Consider the following 27,266-nt stretch of genomic DNA (forward strand, 5'->3'; position numbering starts at 1 on the left):
AAGAGTGTTTGACTGTTTATCATTTTAACAATCATATCCAATTAGCATGGTTATAATACGAAGTATCGTGCATGTTTTCTTTAAATCGCAATACATTGAAGTAATAACTGTAATTGTATAGATCTCTATTACATTTGGTTACAGTATCATATATAACATTCGGGTTTTGGGGTTTAAACATATTTCCTCAAGAATGCGTTTTACAACATAAGTAACAAGCATCTAAAGTTTATAGGATTAGAACGATAGCTAGGCTAGTAGGGTTCCTTTCCACATTCGTTTTTTTTAAAGAAACACTTTACCGCGTCGTTTAAATAAATTATATGAATGCAAAGTTAAATGTTCGTTTTCAAGTCCAAACAAGGTAAATTTTACTGTAAACATTTATAATTGAGCATATAATGTTCACTTTTATAAGAATATCTTGTTTCATAACAAACATGTTTTTTATGATTTCAGACCTTATCGAGCGACTAAAGACATATTGTATTGATACATTAAGTCATGTGTCACTTTCTGTATTGGATCCGGGTCATGACAAGCCCATCAAAGATATCTATGTTACACCTAAAAGACATCGGGTTGTAATACAGAAAAACGGTGTACACACTAAAGTTGATCAAATACATAAGTACAAATACATTTTTAACAACGGTGACACTCTGAATAGACGCATATTCTTGCAAGGCGAACCGGGCATGGGGAAGTTGACGTTTGCAGCAAAGTTAGTGCTAGATTGCTGTAACCAATCGAATCCTTCATCTGAAACATCAACAGAAGTCAACTTTGATGATGTGGAAACACTTCATTAATTCAAGATCTTATTCTTCATCGCACTCAGACAATTAAAATACCAAAATAAAATTACTCATATGATTAGAACTCAAATAATAAATAAGATATATACAACAGTTCGTGAACGCAAAGATGCATTCAAACTCGTGTTAGAAATAATGAATCGTGAATTGTGGCTAGTAGTCGAAGAAGGTCTTGACGAATGGATTGATATTTAAGGCGAACTTGCTTTACCTTCTCTGGTGGGGTTTTCCAAACAACAGAGTGTTATATTGTTTAACACAAGACCATGGGGACTGATTGACGGAAGTATTAAAAATTCTGAAATAGACCGCTTGTACGAACTGGATGGAGTAAATGATTCTGACTTGCTAATGAGGCGAATAGCGGATTGTATTTCCGATGAAAACGGGGAATCCGTTTTAGAGAAATTCAAACAGTTCATAAACCAACATGATCTTGAAGAAGTTATAGTGACTTCTATGATGCTGACAGTCATCATTTCGACATGGGAAGATGGTATCGATGAACGTATGAATGGACCCTCATTGTGTTCGTTGTACACAATTCTTATAGAAAGTCTATGTAAAAGAGCAAACAATACCAAGGAATCTTTTCATGGTAAGCTTCACAGAAATTGCTTTGAAGACACGGAATATCTGCAACCTAATATTGAAGCAATAGATCTTTTAGGAAATGCTGCATTTTCATTGTTATTTTCTTCAGTACGGGAAATGTCAATTGTTTTCACAGAGAATGAGATTCGGAGGTATTTAAATCCAAAATACAGGAGTGTCTAGCTGCACGGCATATGGCTTATCATACCAGCACAGTTGACAGCGAAATGGCCGAGTATCTTAATAGTTATTCCGGTGCTAATCTAGATGTTGAACAGGTATTTGTATTTCTATGCGGGATTCCAAAATTCCAAAATCTCTTCATATCTGCCTTCAAGGAGGCTGAGGCCAACGGGCAGGAGGATGTTCACCTATAATTATCATGTTTTCGATTCGATTCATTGGATGACTCGAAAACTCTAAGATGTTTGTATAGGATGAACAAATCGAATATTCGTTATCTGATTGCAAAATATCGTATACCAGAACCCAATGCATCCGCCAATTTGTCGGAATTCGGACGTGATCTAGATGAACAGCAGAATCCGGAATATGGTACAAATTATACAGATAAATTAGATCTGTCTGACTTGAGCTACTTGAAGTGGTTTGACACCGAACCCATTACCCCACCCAGCTTAACTCAAAAGAATCGACCTAACAAACATTGAACCTCAAGACATGTCCTTGTGTTTTCAATGTATGTTCAACTATACCAATCAACACGATGCTGGTGAATTTTTGCCAATCCCGCCTCATATGGATCATTTTATGTTAAATAAGTTTGTTTTATCAGCTTCCTGGCTATGCCGTCTTTTCAACACACTTCTGAAATTTGAAAATGTAAACTGCAATTTTGAAGATACCAAAGTTTCCTCAACTGAAAGCCAAATGCACATAAACGAGTAGATTTTCGGTGTTGGTTACAGCAACACAATTAAAATAAGCATTTTCACTGTGACTGGGGATTTAAAGGATTTAGGTCGAATTCTTGTTGAGGCCATTCGTAAATCGAAATTGCAGAAACTGTGTGTAAATTTGGTACTTATGGATCTGCGTCTAGTTGAATCATTTTTCGAAATCCTACCAACGTTTTCTTTCTTAAAAGTTCTTAAATTAAAAACAGAATCCTTGCGTAAAAGCATGCAACTACCTGATTCCGTCACATGCTTGTCCTTTGACATCTCGAGAGTAGTATTTTCTCCAAATGAAGTCGTTGAACTATTGAAAGAAGTGGTTGCATCTATGCGCATTGTTGAATGCAAACTTCAGTTCGGTTAAAACGGTATGCTTAAACAATATGAATCGGTCAACTCAAGGAGGAAATGAGTAAATTGTCTATTGTCGTGGTATCTAAATTTAGCCAGGTTAAAACGCTAAATCCTCATTACCTGGACGAGATATTGGATATAGGATATGTTATTTCTAACGAAAGTAAAGGTTATGGTAAGTCTATCATGATCCATCTTGATAAGTTACGTGAACCAATACACAAACACTATATACAACTGTGCCTTGATATCAATCGTCAGCAAGATTTTTAAGATCTAATGTGCAGTTGAAATTGAAAGATTCAAATATATGTATTTATATTATTAAAATCGTTTCATTACCAATGCTGTGATGCTTATATGAGTTAGACATTTAACGTGGATTATGTTTAAGGTTTAAGTATTCTAATGACCTTTACTATTTAAACATATAATGACTAGACCGTTCATTTTACATTTATTTGCTTGTTTAATAAATGGTAAATATTGTGTTATTAAAGTTAGCATTACTATTACTGGTGCATTGAGATTGAATGAACATGCTAGTGCAACACTTTCTTAATATTCAACAGGATATCTTAAAAAATTTGTAAAATGTAAAATTATATATGTTTATGTGCATTTTATTATGGTTTGAACTGATGATTTAAATTTGAAGGTTCTTGCGCGTTAGTGTATGTGTGTGCATGTATGTTTTTTTTAAACAATGCATGTTGGACATCCCTTGTTAAAAGATAACTGGTTTGTTGTCTGTTTATTTGTTAAGCGAAATTCCAATCAAATAATTTTAAAGTGTAAATATGTAATATTTTACATGAGATCATACAGTAAATTAATATATTGTCAGGCTTTTTGAAACAATGTTTCAGCAAAATATATTTATATTTGTCAGATTGCTTGTCGTGTTTTTAAAAAGCTTTAAAGTTTATTTTTCAATTACATATGTTACTATTTTTTGCGATCAATTATTGGCCAAAACCATACATTTTCTCACATAAGACCAAGATTATAAATCGAATAATTTCTACACACGCGGTAGTTTGTGGAGTTGATGTGATCAACAAAGGATGCTAGAGTTTCGTACAAAGCGTTCGATTAACTATATTCTATTCCCGCCAAGAGCTTCCAAATATAAACATATTTTCATGTATTTATTTACAATCGCAATAGTAAAATAAATATGATATTGTTCCATAAAACATATCCGGTGGACGGTAACGTTCAGGTACATTTGTGCTGAGAAATCGAAAGTATAAAAAGTTGTGGTAATCCTGTTCATGAAACTTATTTGTATCAAAAATACCTATATCGCAAAATTGTTTGTAACCTGGAAATGTGTTATAATTGCATAATTGAAGTATACTCTTAAATAAAAAGAAATGTTTGTCATCATTTGGACATCAGTGGGCGTCCGTCAGGCATGTCTGCTCTCTCCCGTCCTGTTCAACCTCTTCCTTGAGAAGACAATACACGATACTCTCCATGACCACCACGTCTATCTCCTTCGGTTTAATACCAATCCGCAACTTGAGATTTGCTGATGACTTCGACCTCATGGGTTGCAGTAACAGTGAATTTCAAGATCTCACCAACATACTCTAGGAAGAGCAGGAGCATATGGGATGGAGGTCAAAGAGAAGTCGAAGATCATGGTGAACAGCACGACAAACACTAGTGCAGACATCACCATGAAAGACTAGAAGCTAAAAGAAGTGACCAGCTTCAACGCAACCCTGTCCTAGGATGGTACCAGAAACGCTAAGGTCAGATTTGGAATTACCATGGTGACCGTAGTGTTGACCAGACTAAGCAGATTGTGTTCAGAAGTTCTATCAGCTTCCCCGCAATATACAGGCTATACAAGTCTCTCGAGGTCTTAATCCTATTCTACGACTGCGAGACCTGGACTGTTCAAGCGATCACAGAACGAAGGACAGAGGCATTTTAATATTAATGTCTACGAAGACTGCTCCGCATCTCTTTTATTGAGAAGAGCGCCAACAAGTACGCCCGGAACATGACTGCGACACTTGTTGGTCCACAAAAGCCCTTACTGGCGACCGTCAAACAACGAAAGTTTGCTTGGTTTGGACTTGTCGCCAAGCATGATTCTCTGTGCATGACTGTTCTTCAGGGCATGCTAGAGGGATGTTGACGTCAGTTCCGTCAAAAGAAAAGCTGGATGAACAATATTAAAAAGTGGTCCCATGGATACATTTCTCTCAGCAGCACACAAAACGACCTGAATGGAGGAGGACTTATGTATCGTCGTCCCTCATTTCCCCCCAACGGCCAACCGGTCAAGGGAATGATGATGATGGTGATAGTGAGTTTTTTCAAACGATATTTCAGAAGAAAATAAAGCTTACGTTTGAGCTCTTAAAACCTATTTAGGAAAGATAGTATTGTACTTTTTACTTCTTTAATGACAGAACACAAACCGTTAACATGAAATGATTTCAAGTAGAAACACCGTCTTGAAGCGGAAAATTCCCAGCATTATGGGTTTAAACTAGTTTAAGGGTTAGCTGAACCACGCACCACATAATTGATCAATCAAAGATATTCCTTAAAGCAACATAAATACTCAAATCAATGAATATTTCGTAAATTATTTCCTTAAATAAAGTTAAGTTATGAAAAGTCAGTGTTCCATATAGCGATAGCCAAAATTTAAACGCGAGATAGTGTCTGGTAATATAGATTTCACAAGTTACAAAATACTCGTTTTCAATTTGTTGTGTGACAATATATTCCATATGAATTTCCCGCTACAATATTTGAACATTTACGAGCAAACGCGAGATTTTAGCAGCTCATGGGAAATACGTCGTGCTTCCGACACTGCTCGTCCGAAGCCAATCTCGTGATTGCTATTAGCTATTGATTTTGGAACGCTGATTTCGTATGGGTTTAATTTATTTTACGAAATATTTAACAAACAGAGGTCGATGCAAATCATGATGAGGAGCGATATAAGAGCACGTCAAATCTCATTGTATTTAATAATAAATCAAGATTGATAAAACTAAATGCAATTGACGAGATATTAAAATAATAATTTTATTAAAGATTTCTACAGTTTAGTTCAGTTTTAAAGTTTACCACATGACCATCATAACAATCGTCTTACCAAGTTTAAAATTTATTTTAAATCCTAGACAATCTCATACCACGCTCTTTTCTCTTGCATGTGTAAAAAGTGCCTATCTATTTCCCAAGTGAATGTCTGTTACGGATACTTTTATAATGGAGAACATTGATTTAAAAAAAAACAAGCATGTATAACAAATTAAAAGAATGTTTTGTTGCCAGGGAAAGTTTATAACTACTTTTAATTCTTAGCGTACATGAAGATATATGCTCCGGAAAGTGTTTGTTTTTAGTAATTTAAACCTGCTTCTCTTAAGGACAAAACCAAGGCCAATGATATGATCTCTTTATAAGTCTCCCTTCAATATTAATTTTAACAGTAATTTGACCTGGAAACAGATTTAACAAATAAAATGTTGGTCATAATTTTTTCTATAAGTATTTACTCATCTAATAAATGATCATCAATGAAATGTATAGCACTTGTATGTAACAATAGCATATGTAATACAGTATTGTAGCATGCAATATAGAAAGTATTACATATACAATTAAATCAAGTGGAACACTTGTTTAATGGGTTCAATTTATAAAACCAACACAGGGTTTGACATATAAACCGTAATATTTGTATGGGACATAATAATCAACTAGCTATAAATAAGTATATATAACGCACGATGGTGGTGCGGTGGTCGAGTGGTAAGGTGGTGCGGTGGTCGAGCGGTATGGTGGTGCGGTGGTCGAGTGGTAACACTCTGGTCTACCATTCCAGAGGTCCACGGTTCAATTCCCGGACGGGGCACTGGAAATTTCAGAAATGCTTCAAGTGTTTCCCACCCAACTAGAGATGTACTGGTATGAAACCCAGGTAATTCTCGCGTGTATCGGTGCTATACACTTGTCACGTAAAAGAACCAAGGGATCTATTCGCAAAGAGCTAGGGTATCGCACCCGGATTCCTTATATTTCAATACTGTCTCTTCTGCTTGCTGGCTCTTCAGCAAAAACCAAAGGACCCCATTGGAAATAAGTGCTTGCACTTTCATGGGTTATCCTTGACTGCAAGATCAAAAAAAGAAATACAAAAGTACAAATACAAAAAATACACGATAAGCCATGTTCTTCTCTTGGTAAACGTTGACAATTTAATAACGATATTAAGGTCCGTGTTGAAGAAATTATCGTTATTAAATGCTGCTTAGAAAACGCATTTTGTTTGAAGTTCAACAAACTTAGTTTCTTGAATTGATAATCATGCATCGTTTCTATTAGCGATTATATTTTTTTGTACACTGTTCCAATCAGTGTTTGTATTGTTCTGTTTAAAACAAACAGACCCCTGATTTATTATATTCAATCACATTATTTTTTAATTAATGTAATCTGTACTGATCTCAAATAAAACGCTTGTTTTGTCAAGTCTGTCTTTTAACGGATGTAAACTTAAAAATAAACACGAAACTATAATACATAGATTGTATCATATCACGCAGAACATTCGACGTCAGTATAAAACAAACTTTGGACCATTCAAGTGTGGGGATTTTATACTATTGAATAGAATTACATAACTATACTTGTCTACTTCACTAGAGTGGCAAGGAAAACGCTGTGAGTGTCGCTAACGGAAAAGTAACTCGACGATATGATGAGACAGATTTTGAGACGGGTGGCAGTATTAACTATTGTGGGTGATATGAAGCATTGAAGAAATAATATATAAAATGTTAGAATATGATGAAATGGGCAAAATGCATATAAAATGATGAACATATGGTATAAAAGGAAAATTATAAGCGAATAGAAACTTGTTTCCAATCAACAATTTAATAAATTGTGCGATGCTTACTTAAGTCTGCCTTCATCCAAACACGTTATAGGCAAAAACTGCTTTATTTGACTAGACTAACATGAGATGCACTTTCATATTGACGTTTATGGTTTTTCATACAACACACTACACTTGGTAAAAAATAAATAAGTTATAGTGTGATGCAAAGTAAATTATAAAGGCTTGACGAAACCCGCCATTTTTGTTTAAAGCCACACACCTTGAAATGAGAGTAAATTTAAGTATAAATAAGAAACATATTGTATCTATGCCAATGAGAATATATCTGGTGATTACAGGGAAGAAATCCATTTTTGCGCTTTAAAACTTAAAAATAATCGCGTTTGTTGAAATGGACGTATACGTCTAGAAATCATACTTTCGGTTTTAAAAGCAGTACCGTTTAAAAAATAATAAAGTACTTGCTTACTAGGCTATAGATTAAATTGTATCTATGCTAATAAGAATATATCTGGTGGTTACAATGTAAAAATAAGCCTTTTTGCGCTTTAAAACTTAAATAAAATCGCGTTTGTTGAAATGGACGTTTATGTTTAGAAATCCTACTTTCGGTTTTAAAATTTTAAAAAGTATATATAAATTACTTGCTAACTAGTCTTTATATTTAATTCAATCTATGCCAATTAGAATATATCTGGTGGTAACAAGGTAGAAATCCGTTTTTTGCGCTTTAAAACTTAAAAATAATCGCGTTTGTCGAAATGGACGTATACGTATAGGAATCCTACTTTCGGTTTTAAAATTTAAAAAAATAATAAATTACTTGCTAACTAGGCAATAGATTTACAAAATTGCATCTATATGTATTGATTAACATGTATTTAATTTCAAGGTGTGTTACTTTTAAGTCTCACCAATGCTGTTAATGCTTCAATCTGCAAATAATACAAACACAGTGTAATTTCATGTAAACTAGTTGATCAAGATTTAGTATTAATATGAATACTCGACGATCACTTTATAAAAGAGAATGATAAGCATGTGTTAATGAATGTAATGTGAACATGTTTTAGCCTAAATATAACAAGTTAAGTTCATTTGAATTATACATGAGTATTTGAATATTAATATTACACATAGATGACACAATCATATGTTAGTTTTAAAATTCGTACTTCCTTTATTGCAAAAATAACATTGGTTTGTATTTATACGACATTTACATGACATGTCGTTCAATGTGTATGTTGGTGAGAATGCTTTGGTATCCTCATATGTTATTATAGTAAAAAGAAAATAAGACAATCATGGCGACAACCCCCGACTTAAAACCAAACAAAATCTTTATTTAATTTTATATCAAAATTAAATTCAATGCCAAATTGAATGTTCTACAAATTGCACTATTGTAACACACGAATGCAATGTAGACTATAAAAATGTCTTATATCAATAAAACCATTATCTGTGTGCGTAAATAACAATCGCAATGACGTGTTACGGTAATATGAACACTTCGACGGGCGTAATGTTAACGCTTAGTCCTAAAGGGAGGCAGAATTTTAAACTATCCAATCTTTTCCGTATGCAAAATCAGACAAATATACTCACTCTATCCCACACAGGGTCTTCCAAGTTCTTAGACATACCAAAACGACGAGGCGTACGACTTGTTTATTTGTTGTTATAATCCAAGAAAATGCTTCCCATAAGTTATACATCGATGCGATTTACAAGACAAAATATGCAATATAAAACGAATCATACAATTACACATAAAACAAATCCATATAAATAAATATAAATCCAGTTGCATGGGCTGCTTCTTTTCTTTTATTTGAAACTTTAATGTAGCTAAACCCCTTTCACACTCATGCCTCCCCCTCCTAAAAAATAATATATAATAATAATAAGTAAGCAACAATGACGACGATAACACAACATTGTATAAATTGAGTCCATTGGGTCGATTTTGAAACAAATTATTGATATCAACGTGTACAATGTAGGAATGTGTTTGGGTGTTTTTGACGATGCTGCGAAGCAGCTCGTCTAAATTATCATACCATGAAAGAATTCTTCACAAAGGCGACCTATGTACAAGACCGAGCCAGTCCGATTGAGATAGCTCGATTTTTCTAATCGGCATACCTCGCTGATTATTATTGATAAAGGTAAAGGAAGCTCAGCTATAGATAGGACAGCATATTCTGGGGAAAAGATTTAATAATAGTTTGAAAACGTTAATTTTAAATCAGTTATATTCAATCTATTATATGTTTATAGATCAATGAAACAACTATGCATTTTCTGTATTGTATTTGACATTTGTCGTGATTCTGTAAATATATTGCGAATGAAAACATGTATAATAAACGTTTAACGCGATCATGAGTGTAAAGAAAACGAATTATTTCGAAATTGACATTTGTAAACGTTAAAGCGAGTATGGTTTATAAACAGCATAATAGCCGTACGACATATATGAAACTCGCTCTTATGCGTGCTCTCACATTTTGCATATTTAACTTTTCAAACAAAAATTAAAGTACCACATCAGTGCACACACTATATTTGATAATGCATTCGTTTGTTGGATATTTTTTTCTGTTTTAAACACATATTAGGTCATATCGCGGAGATTTAGTTAGCCTTACCTTATGTGTTCATGGGCGAACTCACGTATTCAAGTCGTTTTCGACTATGTGCTCATACCTACTTTCGAGAATCATCATGAAGTTATTGCCGTACTTAACGAACAAACATGCATAAGCTTATTGAGTTAGAGAAAAAACAATAATCGAAAGAGGAAAAAAAATATGTTCATGCACATGGGCATGAGAAATCACGTCCGTACACATAACATCATTAACTAAGCAAAGGAAACAACGAAATATAAAGTTTGGTATGATAAACATGTGAAATTAAAGATAATGGTGTAATTAAAGAGCATGTCAAGTTTTGAATATATCTGCTACATAACGTTATGTTATAACCGACAAACATTTTACTGTAACAGAACGTTTTTTAAGATAAGTGGTACAGAAAATACACGTCGAAATATTTTTTTAATTGATGCTTTTATATTTATCCTCTTCAAAAGCATCGTCACACCAGTACTGTCAGTACTTTGATTAAACGAATATTTCGCATTGCACGGTAACATAGGTTGTAGTGCTTCCCACAAATACACAGCATTACTTGTATATGTGTATTGTTTAGTGTGAGCATTAAGGAGTCAAACATTGACTGAAACACTCGCATAATGCATTTAGATCACGAAAATTCGAAAACAACACAAATATCATATTCAGTGCAATCAAACCAAAATAAAAAACATACAAATATATAGATTCAAATTGTACTATTCTTTACTTCACAAAACATAGGGGAAAATATGTTAAGCATTCCTTAATTCTTCGATCCTTCGAATATGCTCTAAGGCTGAATTACGTTCATGACTTAGTGCAGCAGATTCGCGATACGCCATCTCGGCAATTTCAACGTCCCCTTCCATTTCCCAACAATGTCCAAGTAGGATATACGTCATATGTTTGTGATGTATATTATACGGGGGATTTAACACAAAGTTTACAAATTTGCTCAATGCCTCAACTTGTTGTTCCCGTGATCTGAGAGAGCCATACGTGAGATACTGCAAATAATACAACAATGACCGTGCATCTACCGCTTGTATAGCTCGAAGCCTTTCCAGAATCAGGTCAAATTCTCTAGCGTTATGCCAGCCTTCTTGCAATGCGACCCAGAGCTGCAGAACTAACACTGGCGGGAGACAATACGCCTCTTCCTTCCAGAAGGTAACACACAGTGCCGTGTTTTCACTCGTCATCACTGTTTGATTGTAACACTCAGCATTGATGTTCTCAAAGGATTGGCACAGTGTTTGGACAGTGTCATTGTATGTACGTTCTACGAATTCTAGAACATAGATAACTGCTCCTATGTGCCCTGCTGATAATAGCATCGATGCCATCTTCAGTCGACTTGATGCAACATCTGTACTCAAGGAATAACGATAGCATGCTAGTATTTGATTGCTTATTTGTATCCCTGCTTGAATGCACATCGATGCTGACGTATGCGCTATGTCAAACAACATGTGCTTCGCCATGCAACGCGCAATAATCCTCTGCATTACATTGCCCAATTTACAAAATTTAAACACAACTGAAGCTTTATCAATCAGGATATTGATGCAAATACGTGGTGTTATATATTCTTTCATAGCGGTGACAAAAAACTTCGTATTAGCCGACATCAGTTTCCCAAAGTTTAGAAAGTTCTGTGAACGAATATGCCGATCGTCCTTGTGTAAAAAAGCTATATCCCTCATATTATTCGTCAACATATCCGCAACATATCTGTGCAGCCTTTTACAATTGACACATGAAAGTTTACCGTCAAACAAATTGACATCTCGAATGATAAAGTGTGGGCAAAAGCGAGCTTTCAGCCATCGCATCAGAGTTTTCAAACACAGTTGAACAAGCAGCCACAAATTGTTTTCTTGCCAGAGCTGTGGCTCAATTTGTTCTATGGTAAAAAACAGCATAGTTTTGCAATGAAAGCTTGAGAAACTATTCGTTACGTGATGAAATAATGATTTGTTTATCATTTTCAACACAACGTTACACTTAATCTGTGTTTGGTTTAAGCTCAACATGAGTATTCGTTCAATCAAATTTGTCGACAACCTCCATTCTACGCATTTCTCATCACTTGATGAACTACCTGATGCTACAAGAAAGTTGTAGCATACTCCTGCAGCATCTAACATCCCTTGTGAAGGCCAGTGGCCTGGTCTTGGGCGGGATGTAAACTGTTCAATTTCAGTCATTTTGTCACGGACTTGGTAGACAATTACATTGTCCATGGGTTGTTCAAATGGCTCATGTTCCGATAAATGAGCAGCCATCTCAGGGCCATGGGGATTTAGAATTTTTACATGGTTTTCTATCGCGATAGCCGGTCCATGGATCTCGAAATTCCCCTGTAACAGTAGACCAAACACATCCATCCTTGATATTAAGATATTGTCAGATCTTAACACTATTTCCCCTGATTTCAATCGCATGTACAAATGTCTTTCTTCGGGCTCCAATTCCTCGAATTCTTTCACGGGTTGAGGTTCTTCGAATCTGAATGCTTGCAAATAGTAATGCCGTGGAGGAGTTGTTGGTTTCCTAAACATCCTTAGCGTTCTTCCTATTTGCCAATCCTCCAATTTATTGAAAATGTCAGGCAACTGCTTGGCATAAAGGATGTCAAAGTCCGAATTATAACCGGGCGTCGCCGTACCCTCAGATTGGCTTCCAAAGATACAAACGGTCGCTGGATCATGCGGTTCCATCAGAAATTGATTTATAATCATCCAACTTTCATTTAATAAACCGGACTTTTGCTTAGCCTTAACGGTTTGCAATGTGACACCAAGCCTTTCCAAGTCCGATGAAAGGATTGCTGACAAGTGTTTGTCGTTCTGCAAAGTAAGAGATGTTGTTTTTCTTGGGATTGTCCAACTTAGACGATACAAAAATTATTCTTTTGGTCGAACCTCACGGCATGAACATAAAAAAGTATACTGGCGTTTCGCTGTTTATTATACAAATTATATACCTTTACTAAGAAATAATTAATTTGTAAATGTTGACTGCATCTTAGTGAATGGAGTTCAGAAGAGTATACAAAATACTTTAGGCAAACGTGTTTTATTTGCTATTTTGAACACATAAAGCACTTTTAAAACAAAATCAACAATAATACTAACCATTTTGTGATATGAGTTCAAAAATAAATATTTCCGACTGACACATGCATAGCACACAGCCTTTTTGTTCACATGAAATCCAATCGTTAGAGATAGCGCGCACTCTATGATCAAAATCGTATCAGTCAATATTGTTTTATCCGGTTTTATGTATTGATTTGCTAACGTCGGCATGAGCTGTTTCGGTATTGAACCCTTTAAGTGGTTGCCGAACGATTTAGATTAATCTTTTGTTACGATAAGATAGAACCAAATTCACAAATGCATGGATTATTTGTATACACTGACATATTAAATCAAGATATCGAACGACTTGTAAAAGCGTGTATTTGATTCGGCTACATTTAATAATTGTTCGCAACAATACATATAAACCTTATTAAGATTATATTACGATCAGTGAACCTGCAGACGAAAATGTATTTTGTTATTTTATTACGTCAGAAATAATATTTGAAAGTCATAGTTCGTTGTCAATGAACTACGAGCGGAAGTTTCGATTTGTTAAATCACTTGGTCGAAGTTATTTGATATCGTGGCTTCTTTGACAACGAACTATAACTTTCATGTATTATTTCGATTCAAACACAGTCGTATATATACTCTTGCCATCATTATATTCATCTTTACGTAGTATATAAAAAGCGACAAAAGTGAAAAAAAGGTTTCAGATATGCAATTTTTCCAAAAAAAAATTAACATTTAAAGGGACTGTCAACCACGACGACGAAGAAAAGAAAAGTTGTAAAATACTTTTTTTACATTTATTAGTTTATATTGATTAAAATGTCACGACTGGTATATTACATTACTCGACAAAAGTTGTTAAGTTTTCATATTTTCAGTAAATTTGGTAATAAATTGTACTGGGTATGTCTACCAGGTAACTACCAGTTCACTTTAAATAACGCCACTAGATTGATCATCATCGTCACGTGGTAAACCCAGCAATTTGTGCATGCGTAGTGAATATATGTGAGTAGTTATATATATCCCGGAAAAAGCAACTTTTTGGAAATACCCACTAATCTGCTGGTACAAATAAACATGACCCATTTATAATCCTTTCAAAGTCACACACCGTATCAACCGTTATAATTTAAAGTAAGCTATCATTGGTTGATTTAATGGACCAGCGTTGTTTGTACCGGGGTGATTTCCCGGAAAAGCACGAGTTTAGAAAAACCCACTAATCACCCCGGTACAAACAACGCTGGTCCATTAAATCAACCAATGATAGCTTACTTCATGTTTATTTGTACCAGCAGATTAGAGGGTATTTCCAAAAAGTTGCTTTTTCCGGGATATATATATTTTATAGTGTGTATCTCGTTATGTCACATATTTGCGCGATGTATATTCGATTTTACATCGCGACATTTTATTACCGAATATTCTGAAAATAGGAACTTTTTTTAAGTTATGTAATTTATTAGTCGTGATATTTTAATCAATATAAACTAACAATTGTAAAAAAATACGGTATTTAAGAACATTTCTAGTTTCGTCATTCGTGGTTAACCGTCCTTCTAACATGCTCTAAAATATCCATTATATGCATCTTTTGACGACATAAAAAAAAACGAAAATTATAAAGCGTTACAAACGCGAAACGATTGAATAATTTGGAGAGTTATGTGGTTTAGTAATATTTTGTGACACTAACTGGATTGCGTATATAAAGTAAACGATACCACAAAATGTGTTTCAGCCCTGATTGCCGAGTGGTTTGAGCTTTAGACTTTTAATTAAGGGTCCGTGGTTCGAGCCCAGATGATAACTTTTTTTCTCTATAATTTTGTTCTTGTTCTATACTGGAGCTTTTAGTTCCGATGTATACATTTTTCAAATTAAAGCTTCTAATGACAGATTTCAAAACATACCAAAATATGTGAACACGCCTCCTTTAAAGTTTACGAAAAATTTATTAAGAAGATCTGCTTATACACGTCAGATATGGCTGTTTCATCGAATAATGGCATTTATTATCAATTAAACTCGTACTGTCACATAATTAATAGTAAAAGATTGACATCAAAAATAAAGTCAAATGGAGACATACATATATAAGCTAGAAATACAAATCGTTTTAAACTTTAACAAAACACACATACACAAACATGATTGTTTAACAATGGGCAGAGTATTTTTTATCAATACATCTGTTACACAACAGATGAAATGGAAACATGAATAATTTAAATATGGTACTAAATCGATAAATTGTAGATATACTTAGTGGCATGAATTACAACACACCATGATTTTTCTAATGTGTGGTCATATTTAGGATTATTAACTATTTTCACGTTAAAACTGAGTGCACAAAAAAGTTATTACTCCTTGCTCCTAACATAATGCTTCATTTATTTACTTAGTATTTCGGCGTGAGGCGTTCATTGATAAAACACACTATGTTCACACTCGGGTAAATTTATCAGCGTTTGAGCGCTTGTTTTGAATGTGTTAGCCCAATATTAGTGCAGAATACTCATGGTTGATTTCCATCTATCTGTATGTCGAATTAACAATAATAACTTTAAAAAAATCCATTAAGGTTTAACAACTGGACACAAAGCATCAATCGTAGATCTTTCGTAGATTTTAAGAAACATCTACAGAATATTTGGAAAATAGTATTGTAGTTCATGTATTGTATTTGTAATGAACACGGAGCTGAAAATAACTAATAGAGAACATACTAAAATAATCAATAGATTTTATTTCGTTGATTAAGCAAAATATCATTTAATAAACATGTCGTCTACACAATCTATTATTAATGTCTGTATGTGTATGCCTGTCAATTTAATTTATACCTGGACGTACCACGTGTGTGTATCTGGGTCGCGGCAATTATTTGCACCTTTGATATTATTATACACGAAGGCACACTACTAAATTGTCAAACCAAACTGTTCCTTTATCGAATTTTGTCGACACGGAGCATATTGTATGACGAGTGCACTCTTGACAATTTTGCTGACGACATAATGCATGTGACATACATGACAAACTGGACAAGTACCTGAAAAGTATAGCAAACACTTATGCATATAACATTTCATTAATGCACATGATCGGTGTGCTAAGTGGACAAAGAAACTCGACAATGCTATTGTGTAAGGTACGTTTCTAACTCATATGGCCCATACATTTCCCCTGAAATGAGTGTTATACGTATACTAGAATGTAATATATATTATGTACAAAAAGTTTTACGATAGATGTGTGTTTATATTTGCATTCCACTTTGAACTGATATTAGATAACATACTTTAAACTAATGATACGTATGACTTCAGCAAAAATTATTAAAATAAAACTAAATGTATCTGCAGTATGCATGTTCTGCTGGATTCCAAGTAAGCCATACCGTCAGCCCGTACAAGACGACGTGAAGCAGAATTGTTACCCGGAAGATGTCGGGCATTTGAGTCTGTAACAAATGACAGATGATACAATCACATCGATTTGCATCCGCAACGGTCTATATATATTTATAATATCATTGTCGAATGAAGAGACAAGCCATTAACAACTTTCGTAATGGGCATGGTGTGAGTTGCAGATCAGATTACATGGAAAGTATATGTTATTGTGATCTCTATGTATTCGACTATGCCGCAAATTCAATTTCCAAAAAATACACGATAAATAGCAAATTTTTTACACTTATTTACGTATTATCCACTTCATTTCACCCACTGTTAACAACAAATGTACCGGTATTTTCATAATGGTATCAAATCCATTCGAAATGTTTGTAATATGTACGCATATATCGACTGAACGTTGACGATATGGAATAAACCCTTATTGGAAACATAAGTGACTACGCTTATGGCAAAGGTGTCATTTACCTCCGTAGTCCGAATGAGTGCGCTGAGCTCTATGTAAATTGGTATTATGAGAGAAAATGCAGTGGATAGGAACTGAAAATATAGAATGTATTATAGTATCGTATGTCTAGTTTTTATATTAAAATTAAATCCGCAAGAATCATCAGCCACAGGGCGCTTGCGGAGCAGACAATTATGGTATCGGGGCTATGTTGCATGAATAGAGATACATTCTTTATCGTAGCTTTTTAAATTGCTTTATTTTATGTGTATCATACTACTCATCATACTGACAATCTTGTCAGAAAAATAAAAATATTCATACCCATGCTGTCGCGCGCTGTTTGATGCACCACTGATGCCCCTGTGGTTTCAATAGAAACGCAAACCCTAGTAACGCCCCTCCAAGAGCATATAGCAAACCGAGGGTGGTTAAAAGCACGGCAACGTTTGCAAAGCGGAGACACACTAGGTCATTCCCAAGAAGCGTGTTATAAATGTCTTGAATTCGTTCTTCAGTTTCGTTTGTATGCGTGGCAAATTGTTGACTTATTCTTTCTGTACCGTCAACGAGGTTCAAGTTGTGGTATTTATTCGTTGTTTCGTCTGATGCATTAGTTCTATGATCGGCCTCTGAGGCCACACGACTTTCCCTGCAGATACGGGATTCACATATCAAACACACAACCCCGAGAAAACACATTGCAGTATTTTGTACCTGTAAACAAGACCATTCGACATACTAGACGTTATTTACCCCGTTAGTTCGTACATCAATAAACGAAATGCAATAATAGAAAACATTACGTGTTAAGAATCTTTCTCTGTCCATCTGACATGACTGGCTAAAAAGTTGTTGTTTTTTTTTAAATAGAAATAATGAAAATCCAGACTCGTTATTAGGAGATTAATTTGTGTTGCCAAACGCTGGCACATTATATAAGACAAGTGACCGATTGCAATATACAATACAGAACAATATAAACAACACGCCAAATGGTAAAAATGATCAAATCTGTTGTCACCTTATTTCAACCATCAATCAAAACTAAAAAGTAACATGATTAGTTTACCTACCACAAAAAAAACACACATTCCAACGCAGGATGTCGCGTATACAAGGATTCTGCACACGAAATCCGCCATTTTGGTCCCGTTTCAGGCGTATAATAAATGATATTACGGGTTGAGCGTTTCAAAATTGAATATGATGGTTATGATGTTGAATAAATTATTTGACTTAACTTCGTGGCGACGTGTGCAGTTTTTTATCAAACGGTAACACATTCGTGACGAGAAATGCAGGTTCATTGATAGTAAAAGTGAAACATAGTTGTTTATGATGTGTACCAAATGAATAACTATAAAGTTAATTAACAGCTGTTATTCGTGCAGGAGATTGATAAGTCTTGAAGCAAAACGTAGTTATAATACCTCAGTCGACTAGTATCTCAGAATTAAAAATAGAAGCATCAGTTTTGACAAGGTTTTCTTGGAAAGATATATACCAAGCTGCTTCTTCAATTACGCAAATGAAAAACAACCAGAAACACACGTATGCGTCTTAATTTAATAAAGACATTATTAAATAAAAATGTATGAAAATACATTGTTGACAAACATTACCAGAGTTTGTCCCAGTTTATTCGTGTTTACGCATTCTGTTAAGTCAATTTCAAATGCGTCTTGAGACGCTTTAAAGCTTTTAATAACTTTACGGTTGTTGTTGTAAAATTATCACCTGGGCGAAAATAGTCAATCGATTTCATTTTCGGAGGCCCATGGTTTACAAAAAATTAAGTTCGAAATGTCAATGGTTATGGCATACTCCTATCTTACTAAAAACCCGGATGAATTGCCACTCACGCTCATGTTTTTTTATTCGTATAATTGCGTACAATTTCACACAGAAATATCAATACATATCTATCCCATTAAAACGTATTACAATATTTAAGGACTTGTCTTTTAATCTTCATTACGTAACTTTACAAGTTAGTCGCAAACACAACCTATTTTTCCCGAAGAGTCATTCAGTCGGTATTGTTTGCATTACTATTATACTATAAAGTGATATAATTTTGGCGGTATTTCATGAGTATCGTTAACATAAGATTGCAAATAAGTGTTAAGTCTCATTTATATTTTCCCCGGCGTATGTGAGCTGCTTTAATAGTTATAGTTTACAGTTAATTCGAACTATAACTCAATGCTTTTATAACAATACTCGTATCAGAATACCAACGTATGAAAACTCACGTTCGTGTTCAAGTAAGGTTTGATAACTTATCTAGTATTGATAAAACACTTTAAACTAACGTATTCACGTTTTTTGCATGATGTATCTGGCGTGTATTTACACCCATATTTCGGTTTAATATACTTACAACTTAACTAACCACTTACAATAGATCTAAGAGGTTTTGATCAAATCTGTCAAAGGGTTATATCGAAGTTATTTGCCGTGAATAAAGATAGTGTGTTTACATGTTTATGCGTGTTCTTCTTGTCAGAGGCTAATTAGAAAAAAAAACTAAATACAAATACTTACTGCAACACTATATCATTTAAGTCAGATTGTTTAAATTTGAAGTATGTCATTCAATATCTTATTTCGACAGATTTAAGCATTATTATTTAAAATTTAAAACATGTAACAAAAGACATCCGTTTGAAAGTGTGGGTTCGGTGTGGGTTAGATTGATAAATGTTGATACTACGAGTATACTTATTTTACCGGGCAATGTTAAATTGGTGGACCATTCACGGGTTAAGGAGATCCGGCCATTAATCGATCTTGGTAGAGATATGATTCCAACAAACATTGTCCCCAATTTTGATGATGATACGATTTAAACTTAATGAGTGAGAGAGCGGAAAATGTTAATTAGGCTGTTATTTTATCACAAGAGGGCCTGAAAGGCCCAAAGTCGCTCACCTGAGATAACAAGATATTATTGGGACAAATCTGCTGACCAAGTTTCATGAATATCGGAAAATAAATGTGGCCTCTAGAAAGTTAACAAGGTTTTACTATAGCCATATAATGAAAAATACCCCGCCCCCTGGCAGCCATGTTTTTCAACCAAACGGCATCATTTTTGAAGTCGATCAAGATATTTTTGGGATAAATCTTCTGACCAAGTTTCATGAAGATCTGACAGTAAATGTGGCCTCTAGAGTAGTAACAAGATTTTACTACAGACATGTAAGGAAAAATGCCCCGCCTCTTGGAAGCCATGTTTTCAAGCAAACATAATTATTTTTAAACTCATCCAAGATATCATTGATATCAATTTTCTGACCAAATTTCATGAAGATTGGACAATAAATGTGGCCTCTAGAGTGTTAACAAGGTTTTACTATTGCCATATAAAGAAATATAGAGAAAACTGCCCCGCCCCCTGGTGGCCATGTTTTTCAAGCGACCAAAACCATTTTCGAACTCATCCAAGATATCATTGGGACAAATCTTCTGACCAAGTTTCATGATGATCGGAAAATAAATGTGACCTCTAGAGTGTTAACAAGGTTTTACTATAGCCATATAAAGAAAAATGCCCCGCTCCCGTGGTGGCCATGTTTTTCAACCAACCGACATAATTTTTGAATACCTCCAAGATATTATTGGGATGAATCTTCTTACCGAGTTTCATGAAGATCGGACTATAAATGTGGCCTCTAGAGTGTTAACAAGATTTTACTATAGCCTTATATATCCATATAAGGATTAATGCCCCGCCCCTTGGAAGCCATGTTTTTCAAGCACACGTAATCATTTTCAAACTCATCCAAGATATCAATAAGAAAATTCTTCTGACCAAATTTCATGAAGATTGGAAATAAATGTGGCCTCTAGAATGTTAACAAGGTTTTACTATAGCCATATAAGGAAAAATGACCCGTCCCCTGGCGGTCATGTTTTTTAGCCAACCGGCCTCATTTTCAAACTCGTCCAAGATAATATTTGGATGAATTTTCTGACCAAATTTCATGAAGATTGGACAATAAATGTGGCCTCTAGAGTGTTAACAAGATTTAAATATAGCCATATGTAGCCATTTAAGGAAAAATGCCCCGCCCCTTGGCAGCCATGTTTTTCAAGCAAAGGTTACCATTTTTAAACTCAACCAATATACCATTAGGACACATCTTCTGAGCAAGTTTCATGAAGATCGGAAAATAAATATGGCCTCTAGAGTGTTAACAATGTTTCACTATAGTTAATTAGGAAATATAGAGAAAACTGTCCCGCCCCCTGGTGGCCATGTTTTTTCACCGATCTGGACAATTTTCAAACCCGTTCGGGATATCAATGAAAACAATATTTTGACCAAGTTTCATGATGATTGGGCAAAAATTGTAACTTCCAGAGTGTTCACGAGGTTTCTCTATAGCCATATAAGGAAAACTGCCACGCCCCCCTGGTGGCCATGTTTTTCAACGGACCGAAACCATTTTTTAACTCAACCAACATATCATTTAGACAAACATTTTGAAAAGTTACATGAAGATTGGGCATCAAATGAGACTTCTACAGTGTTCACAAGGATTTTTCTTGTTTTTTTATCTAGTGACCCAGTTTTTGACCCAGCATGACCCAGTTTCGCACTCATTCGAGGTATCAATAGGACCAATGTTCTAACCAAGTTTCATGAAGATCGGACAATAAATGTGGCCTCTAGAGTGTTCACAAGTCAAAATGTTGACGCCGCACGACGGACGACTGACGACGGACGACGGACAAAAGGCGATCACAAAAGCTGATAAAAGTGTCATAAGTCATAAGTGATTCAGTCGATCTGAATGATTATTTATACGAGCATTATCATAAAGTTCCATGCGATTCAAAATTTTAGAAATAGAGAGAGAGTACGACATAAAAGTGGCCGCATTCTAGTCACACATGTTTCAATAAAATTATCCGTTTAAACCCCGAATAATTATACGAAAAAAATGAATTCAAATCTCAGTTTTAAGTATGGGAACTGAAACATTAACATAATACAATTATCGTTCACACAAATGTTGTCTTTTGAACTAAAAATTAGTTTGCCAAAAGCCTTATGTTCTATTTATTTTGCTTGTAGTTTTTACTCAATGTGTGAATTTAGTGTACAAAGATTGTGTGTTTTACTGATTGTTTTAGTATTAAACTATACAGTACTCGATTTCAACAACAGCTGATGGGCTTATAAAAACATTCGTTTCCATTTCCTAAGAAGAAACAGAACCCTGTGTTTTTATTTTATGTCTATATCTTTATAAAGAGCACAAGAACGCTCCCTGAGTTGAGATCGAAGCCGCGACCTCCCGGTCCCACGACTGAAACTTTATCCATTACACAATAGCAATTAAAATAACTTTCAAATTGAATATAGGTTTTGCAAGAAGCAAGCAGTCTGGTGGTGTTTATAACCCATGTCAAGTAATACAATAATTATACGTTTCACCAGACCATGCTATGATCCGCGTATGAATCAGGACATATTTAAGAATATTCAAACAAACGTTTAAGATCAACACTATAAGCCCCCGCCATCATTGATGATAGGGATAGGCAAATAAGAACTCCAAAATGAAATAATGCAAGATTGTTATGTCGCCATAAGTAAACCATTTTCTAAACTGCAATGTGCTTATCGATGTCGCGATTTGTCGGTTTACACATAAAACATGAATTGTGCTTGAGAACAGAGACAATCACAGAGTTCCCAAACAAGTAACATAATTAACTGGATACTGACGAATCCTGAACCGTTATAAACCTTGTTCACTATAATTTTAAATGTAATTGATTTCCTTTACTTTTTGCATTCTAGTGTTTTACAATCCACTTGTCAGGTCCGAGGGATAAAATAAGCAACTAATGTGCTGTTGTTTCATCTTTTACATTGTCAGTAACATTTTATAGCATTTCACATACGGTTACAACTTACTATCTACCAAATGGCTTACATAAACACGTATATAAAAATTCATATATATATGCGCTAAAATATCTTAGAACATATGGCATTAACATCTTGTTAAAGCACGTTTGAGCCAAAGACACTCGGTCGCTCACCTGAAACCAAGCTGAACTGAATTTGTCTAAGCAGCTTTTGATTAGTTTCCGTGAACATTTTAAAACACCGATGAGATATCATTATAATAAATGTTCTGAAAAAGTTTCTTGATGATTGAGTCAAAACTGTGACTTCTAAAGTCAGGATAGCTTTTTATTTACTTTAACCTAAATTTTAACAACATGTGAGCCTGTTTCGAAAGTGACTTGCGAATGTGATTTCAACCATTTTCATTTACATAGAGCTATTAAGGTTGCTTCTAGGGTGTTCAAACAATAAGTGTTGACGACAGACAATGCATATCGGACAATGAAGGACAGATAAAAGGTGATCCCGAAAGCTCACCATGAGCATGTGATGCTCATATGAGCTAAATAAACGAGGCAACAAAGTTGTCGAATTATCAAAATACAAAATAAAGTCAATGTCATTAAAATTACGATCTATAAAAGATAGTTGCAGTTCAGACAATATTTGGTTGAAACTAGCAGATGGAAATTGTTTATACATTAAATAAAAATAAACCGGACATCATTTACAAAGATGGTGATGATGATGATGATGATGATGAGGATAAGGAGGAGGAGGAGGAGGAGGAGAAGGAGGAGGAGGAGGAGGAGCAGGAGGAGGCTGATGATGATGATGATGATGATGATGATGATGATGTTGTTGATGATGATGATGATGATGATGATGATGATGATGATGATGATGATGATGATGATGATGATGATGATGATGATGATGATGATGATGATGATGATGATGATGATAATGATGATGATGACGACGACGACGACGACGGCGACGATGACGATGACGATGACGGTGACGATGATGATGATGATTATGATGATGATGATGATGATGATGATGATGATGATGATGATGATGATGATGATGATGATGATGATGATGATGATGATGATGATGATGATGATGATGATGATGATGATGCTGATGATGATGATGATGATGATTATGATGATGATGATGATGATGATGATGATGATGATGATGATGATGATGATGATGATGATGATGATGATGATGATGATGATGATGATGATGATTATGATGATGATAATGACATCATTATCATCACTATCTCGGATATGATTGTCCTGACCATGAAGATCATTATGGGCTTATTTAAACCTGGCGTGACTAGTTTTAAGAGTTGCGTTATAGTAGCCTTAGATTCCGCGATATCGTACGATTTATGGGTTAATACAAAGGATAAATAATTGCACAAGAGTACATGCGTTGATAGTGAACGGTGAATTAAATCGCGATTAAACAGGCTGATCCGCATTTGCGTTTATCTTTTAACTGATGATCTATACTAAATTGCACAAAGCGGATCGAATTTCTATCTTTTTTCCTCTATATAATATCAGGATCTATTTGACAAATTTGAAACGGTTATTTTCAGTTTTTTCAGTTAAATGCTTTAAGTGGTTATTATTATACATAGTACGTTTTAAAATCTCCGATAAAATGGAAACAGTGAATTTGTTGAAAGTTTATATTATTTATTTTTTTACTTTTTAAGCTCGGACGGCCTTTGTTTGCTGTTACAACAAAATACTTCGTTTTTTAATGTTAAAGTGTTGTACATTCAACTAAAAAATATGCATATGCATGATGTGTATTAGAGTTAAAGTAAATATGTATTTGTAAAAAAAAATATGCGTTATGTTTTTGTTTACTTGGTTTTATGTTAGATAAGTTTACCGCTGGTTGCGTTTAACCACATCCAAAACGTCCGACATTTATAAGGCTTATAAAATATGGCTGCTAACATAATTATGCAGTGTCTTTTTTTCCGTTAATCCATTCAATATTACTGCTAAGCTGTTGTACCTAACTATGAACAATGTAAATTCAGAAGAAAAAAACAAATGATTAATAAATAATTAATAAAAATATTAACGACTGAATAGGGTTACCATCTGTTTCATGCTTATTTTTTCTTAATTGACTCTTTTTTATATATGACTGATACGAAGATACTCATCCTATTGTTTTCAGGTCAATGATTTGTCGGACTATGAAAACGATCTGCGTTATCATAATTCGTCATACAGATGCAACAAAGCGACGGAAATCAGAAAACACCAGTAGCATTACAAACGCATTTATTGTGTGACAAATGTTATCTATCTCACTTTCAATTTTAAGTAGTTGTTATTATGAAAATTCGCGCTGGAGTTGTTGTTACATTATTTAAGATCGGTAGATCGGTGAGAATTTGAAACCGTAATTTAAATTTCAAACAGCTAAAAGAAGTTCAATCAAAGATAGATTCAGTGTGTAATACTTAACCGTCGTACACGCTACTTGTTGAATTTATAATTATTAACTTGTATGTATACACGGGAAACTGCATTGACACGCTTATATGCAGTTATAATGTGAGTTAAAATGTTAATGCGAATCGGATTGGACATTACCTGTAAGTTGCCTTCATATATGAAAGAGAAAAAGGTTGCGTTTGACACAGCTTGAATGTTGATGTATTTACAATATTTCGAAGACGATGCAAGGCAAATCGGCATTGAACTTCTGCGGGGTGGTCTTCAGAGTCCTGGCAACCGTTGTGCACGTGATTGGACTATTTGCTGGAGTCTTTTGAAGCAGCGAGGTCAAGATTTGTGAGGTAAATATGCCGTCATCTAAAGGACGGTTATTATGTTTGACTGCAACCGGATGTAGTGATAGAGGAGCAAGCGATCATAGATATTCAATTTTTCGAATGTGTAATTATTGTAAGGGCTTTACATATTTACATATATGTTTCGTTATTTTCATTTGAAATATTGTTTTGTATTTTCATTTGAAATATTGTTTTGTTGTATGCGATTTATTTAAAATAATATCCTTTGTATCAACTTCTCCAACACCTGTTGTTCAATTTATTATTTATACAATATATATCATAAAAAATGGAAAAAAGGTTCGTAATTCGACACAATGACATTAAAAATACTTAAGCTTCATCTGCGCGGCACAATTTCACTATTTTCATTTAACCTCATAAGTATAATATATTATTTTAAACAAATATTAACATGTGCTTGTTTGTCTGACAAATTTGATTCATATGTGTGTGTTTTTTCAGTCACTTACTTATAGTTAGGTTTCATTTGGTAAAATCATTGCAAAATATGGGGTTGTTTATTCCCGGCAAAAATAATGTCTGAGATAATGTAATATTCATTGTGGGTAAAATGCATATTCGTAGTGTTTTTTTTAAAGTATCTAGGGTTCGAGAATCATTCTTCATGGCGACCGAACCATAAATAAGCCGAGAGTCACGTTTTGTCATACTTTTAGGACCAAACAAACATATATTTCGACTACTTTTGTCAGTTTTAAAGACATGCTGTTCATTCGTTCGGTAACAATAGGAACAATCGTGTACACATAGTGATGAAGTGAAGAAGCTGAAAGCATAACGCTATTTATTGATTTTGATCGACCTCTTTAAACGTTATAATAAAAAATCCATTGGGCTCAAAAACTTTTTACGAAACAAACGACACATTTTTAGGTTTTGCAAATATAGTTCAATGTTAACGTGAATCAATTTTACAATCTTGCAAGTTTAGTCCATAAGGATGCAGACCGTGTCATCATATGATGGAACATACGATTTACTTTGTACAATAAACGCATAACTAATAAGGTATACATTAAGAAAGGCGTCTCTGACATTTTATTATTACAATTACACGATCTAGGCTTGGGCTATGGACGGCGTGTTTTGACGAGTTTACGTACGATAGGATCAGCTCGGCATGACGTACGACGGCTGTGGCTGGATATACTCGCACGACTAAAAACCGATGATGGGTTGGTTGGTACCCAGTAAGTATGCACGACTGGTTTTTGTGTCGTTATGCTAATTTCACTATAGAATTTAGACAACAGAATTCCTTAAGTTGTTTAACTGTAAATAAAATTTTATATTTTGGAACGTAAAATATGCAGC

At 34.5% G+C, this 27,266-nt stretch overlaps 2 protein-coding genes across 5 annotated transcripts in view; one reads left to right on the forward strand and one right to left on the reverse strand.

Moving 5' to 3' along the window:
* The window catches only part of LOC127857169 (uncharacterized), an 82,298-nt gene that overhangs the window by 52,319 nt on the left and 2,713 nt on the right, over window positions 1-27,266 (forward strand). The gene's annotated exons all lie outside the window — the stretch shown is intronic.
* Window positions 9,231-13,563, reverse strand: LOC127857167 (uncharacterized). The gene is made up of 2 exons (XM_052393573.1): window positions 13,360-13,563; window positions 9,231-13,071 (listed from the first exon to the last, which is right to left on the reverse strand). The coding sequence occupies exons 1-2, from the start codon at window positions 13,531-13,533 to the stop codon at window positions 10,972-10,974; spliced, it is 2,274 nt and encodes a 757-aa protein (XP_052249533.1). The 5' UTR covers window positions 13,534-13,563; the 3' UTR covers window positions 9,231-10,971.

The sequence above is a fragment of the Dreissena polymorpha genome, chromosome 14 (genome assembly GCF_020536995.1).
Source record: "Dreissena polymorpha isolate Duluth1 chromosome 14, UMN_Dpol_1.0, whole genome shotgun sequence".
Taxonomy (NCBI): Eukaryota; Metazoa; Mollusca; class Bivalvia; order Myida; family Dreissenidae; genus Dreissena; species Dreissena polymorpha.

Coding starts and splice junctions, on each gene's coding strand:
- LOC127857167 (XM_052393573.1), bottom strand. CDS start 13,533: ATGCCGACGTTAGCAAATCAATACATAAAACCGGATAAAACAATATTG. Junction 13,072..13,359: donor TGAACTCATATCACAAAATG/GTTAGTATTATT, acceptor CTTACTTTGCAG/AACGACAAACACTTGTCAGC.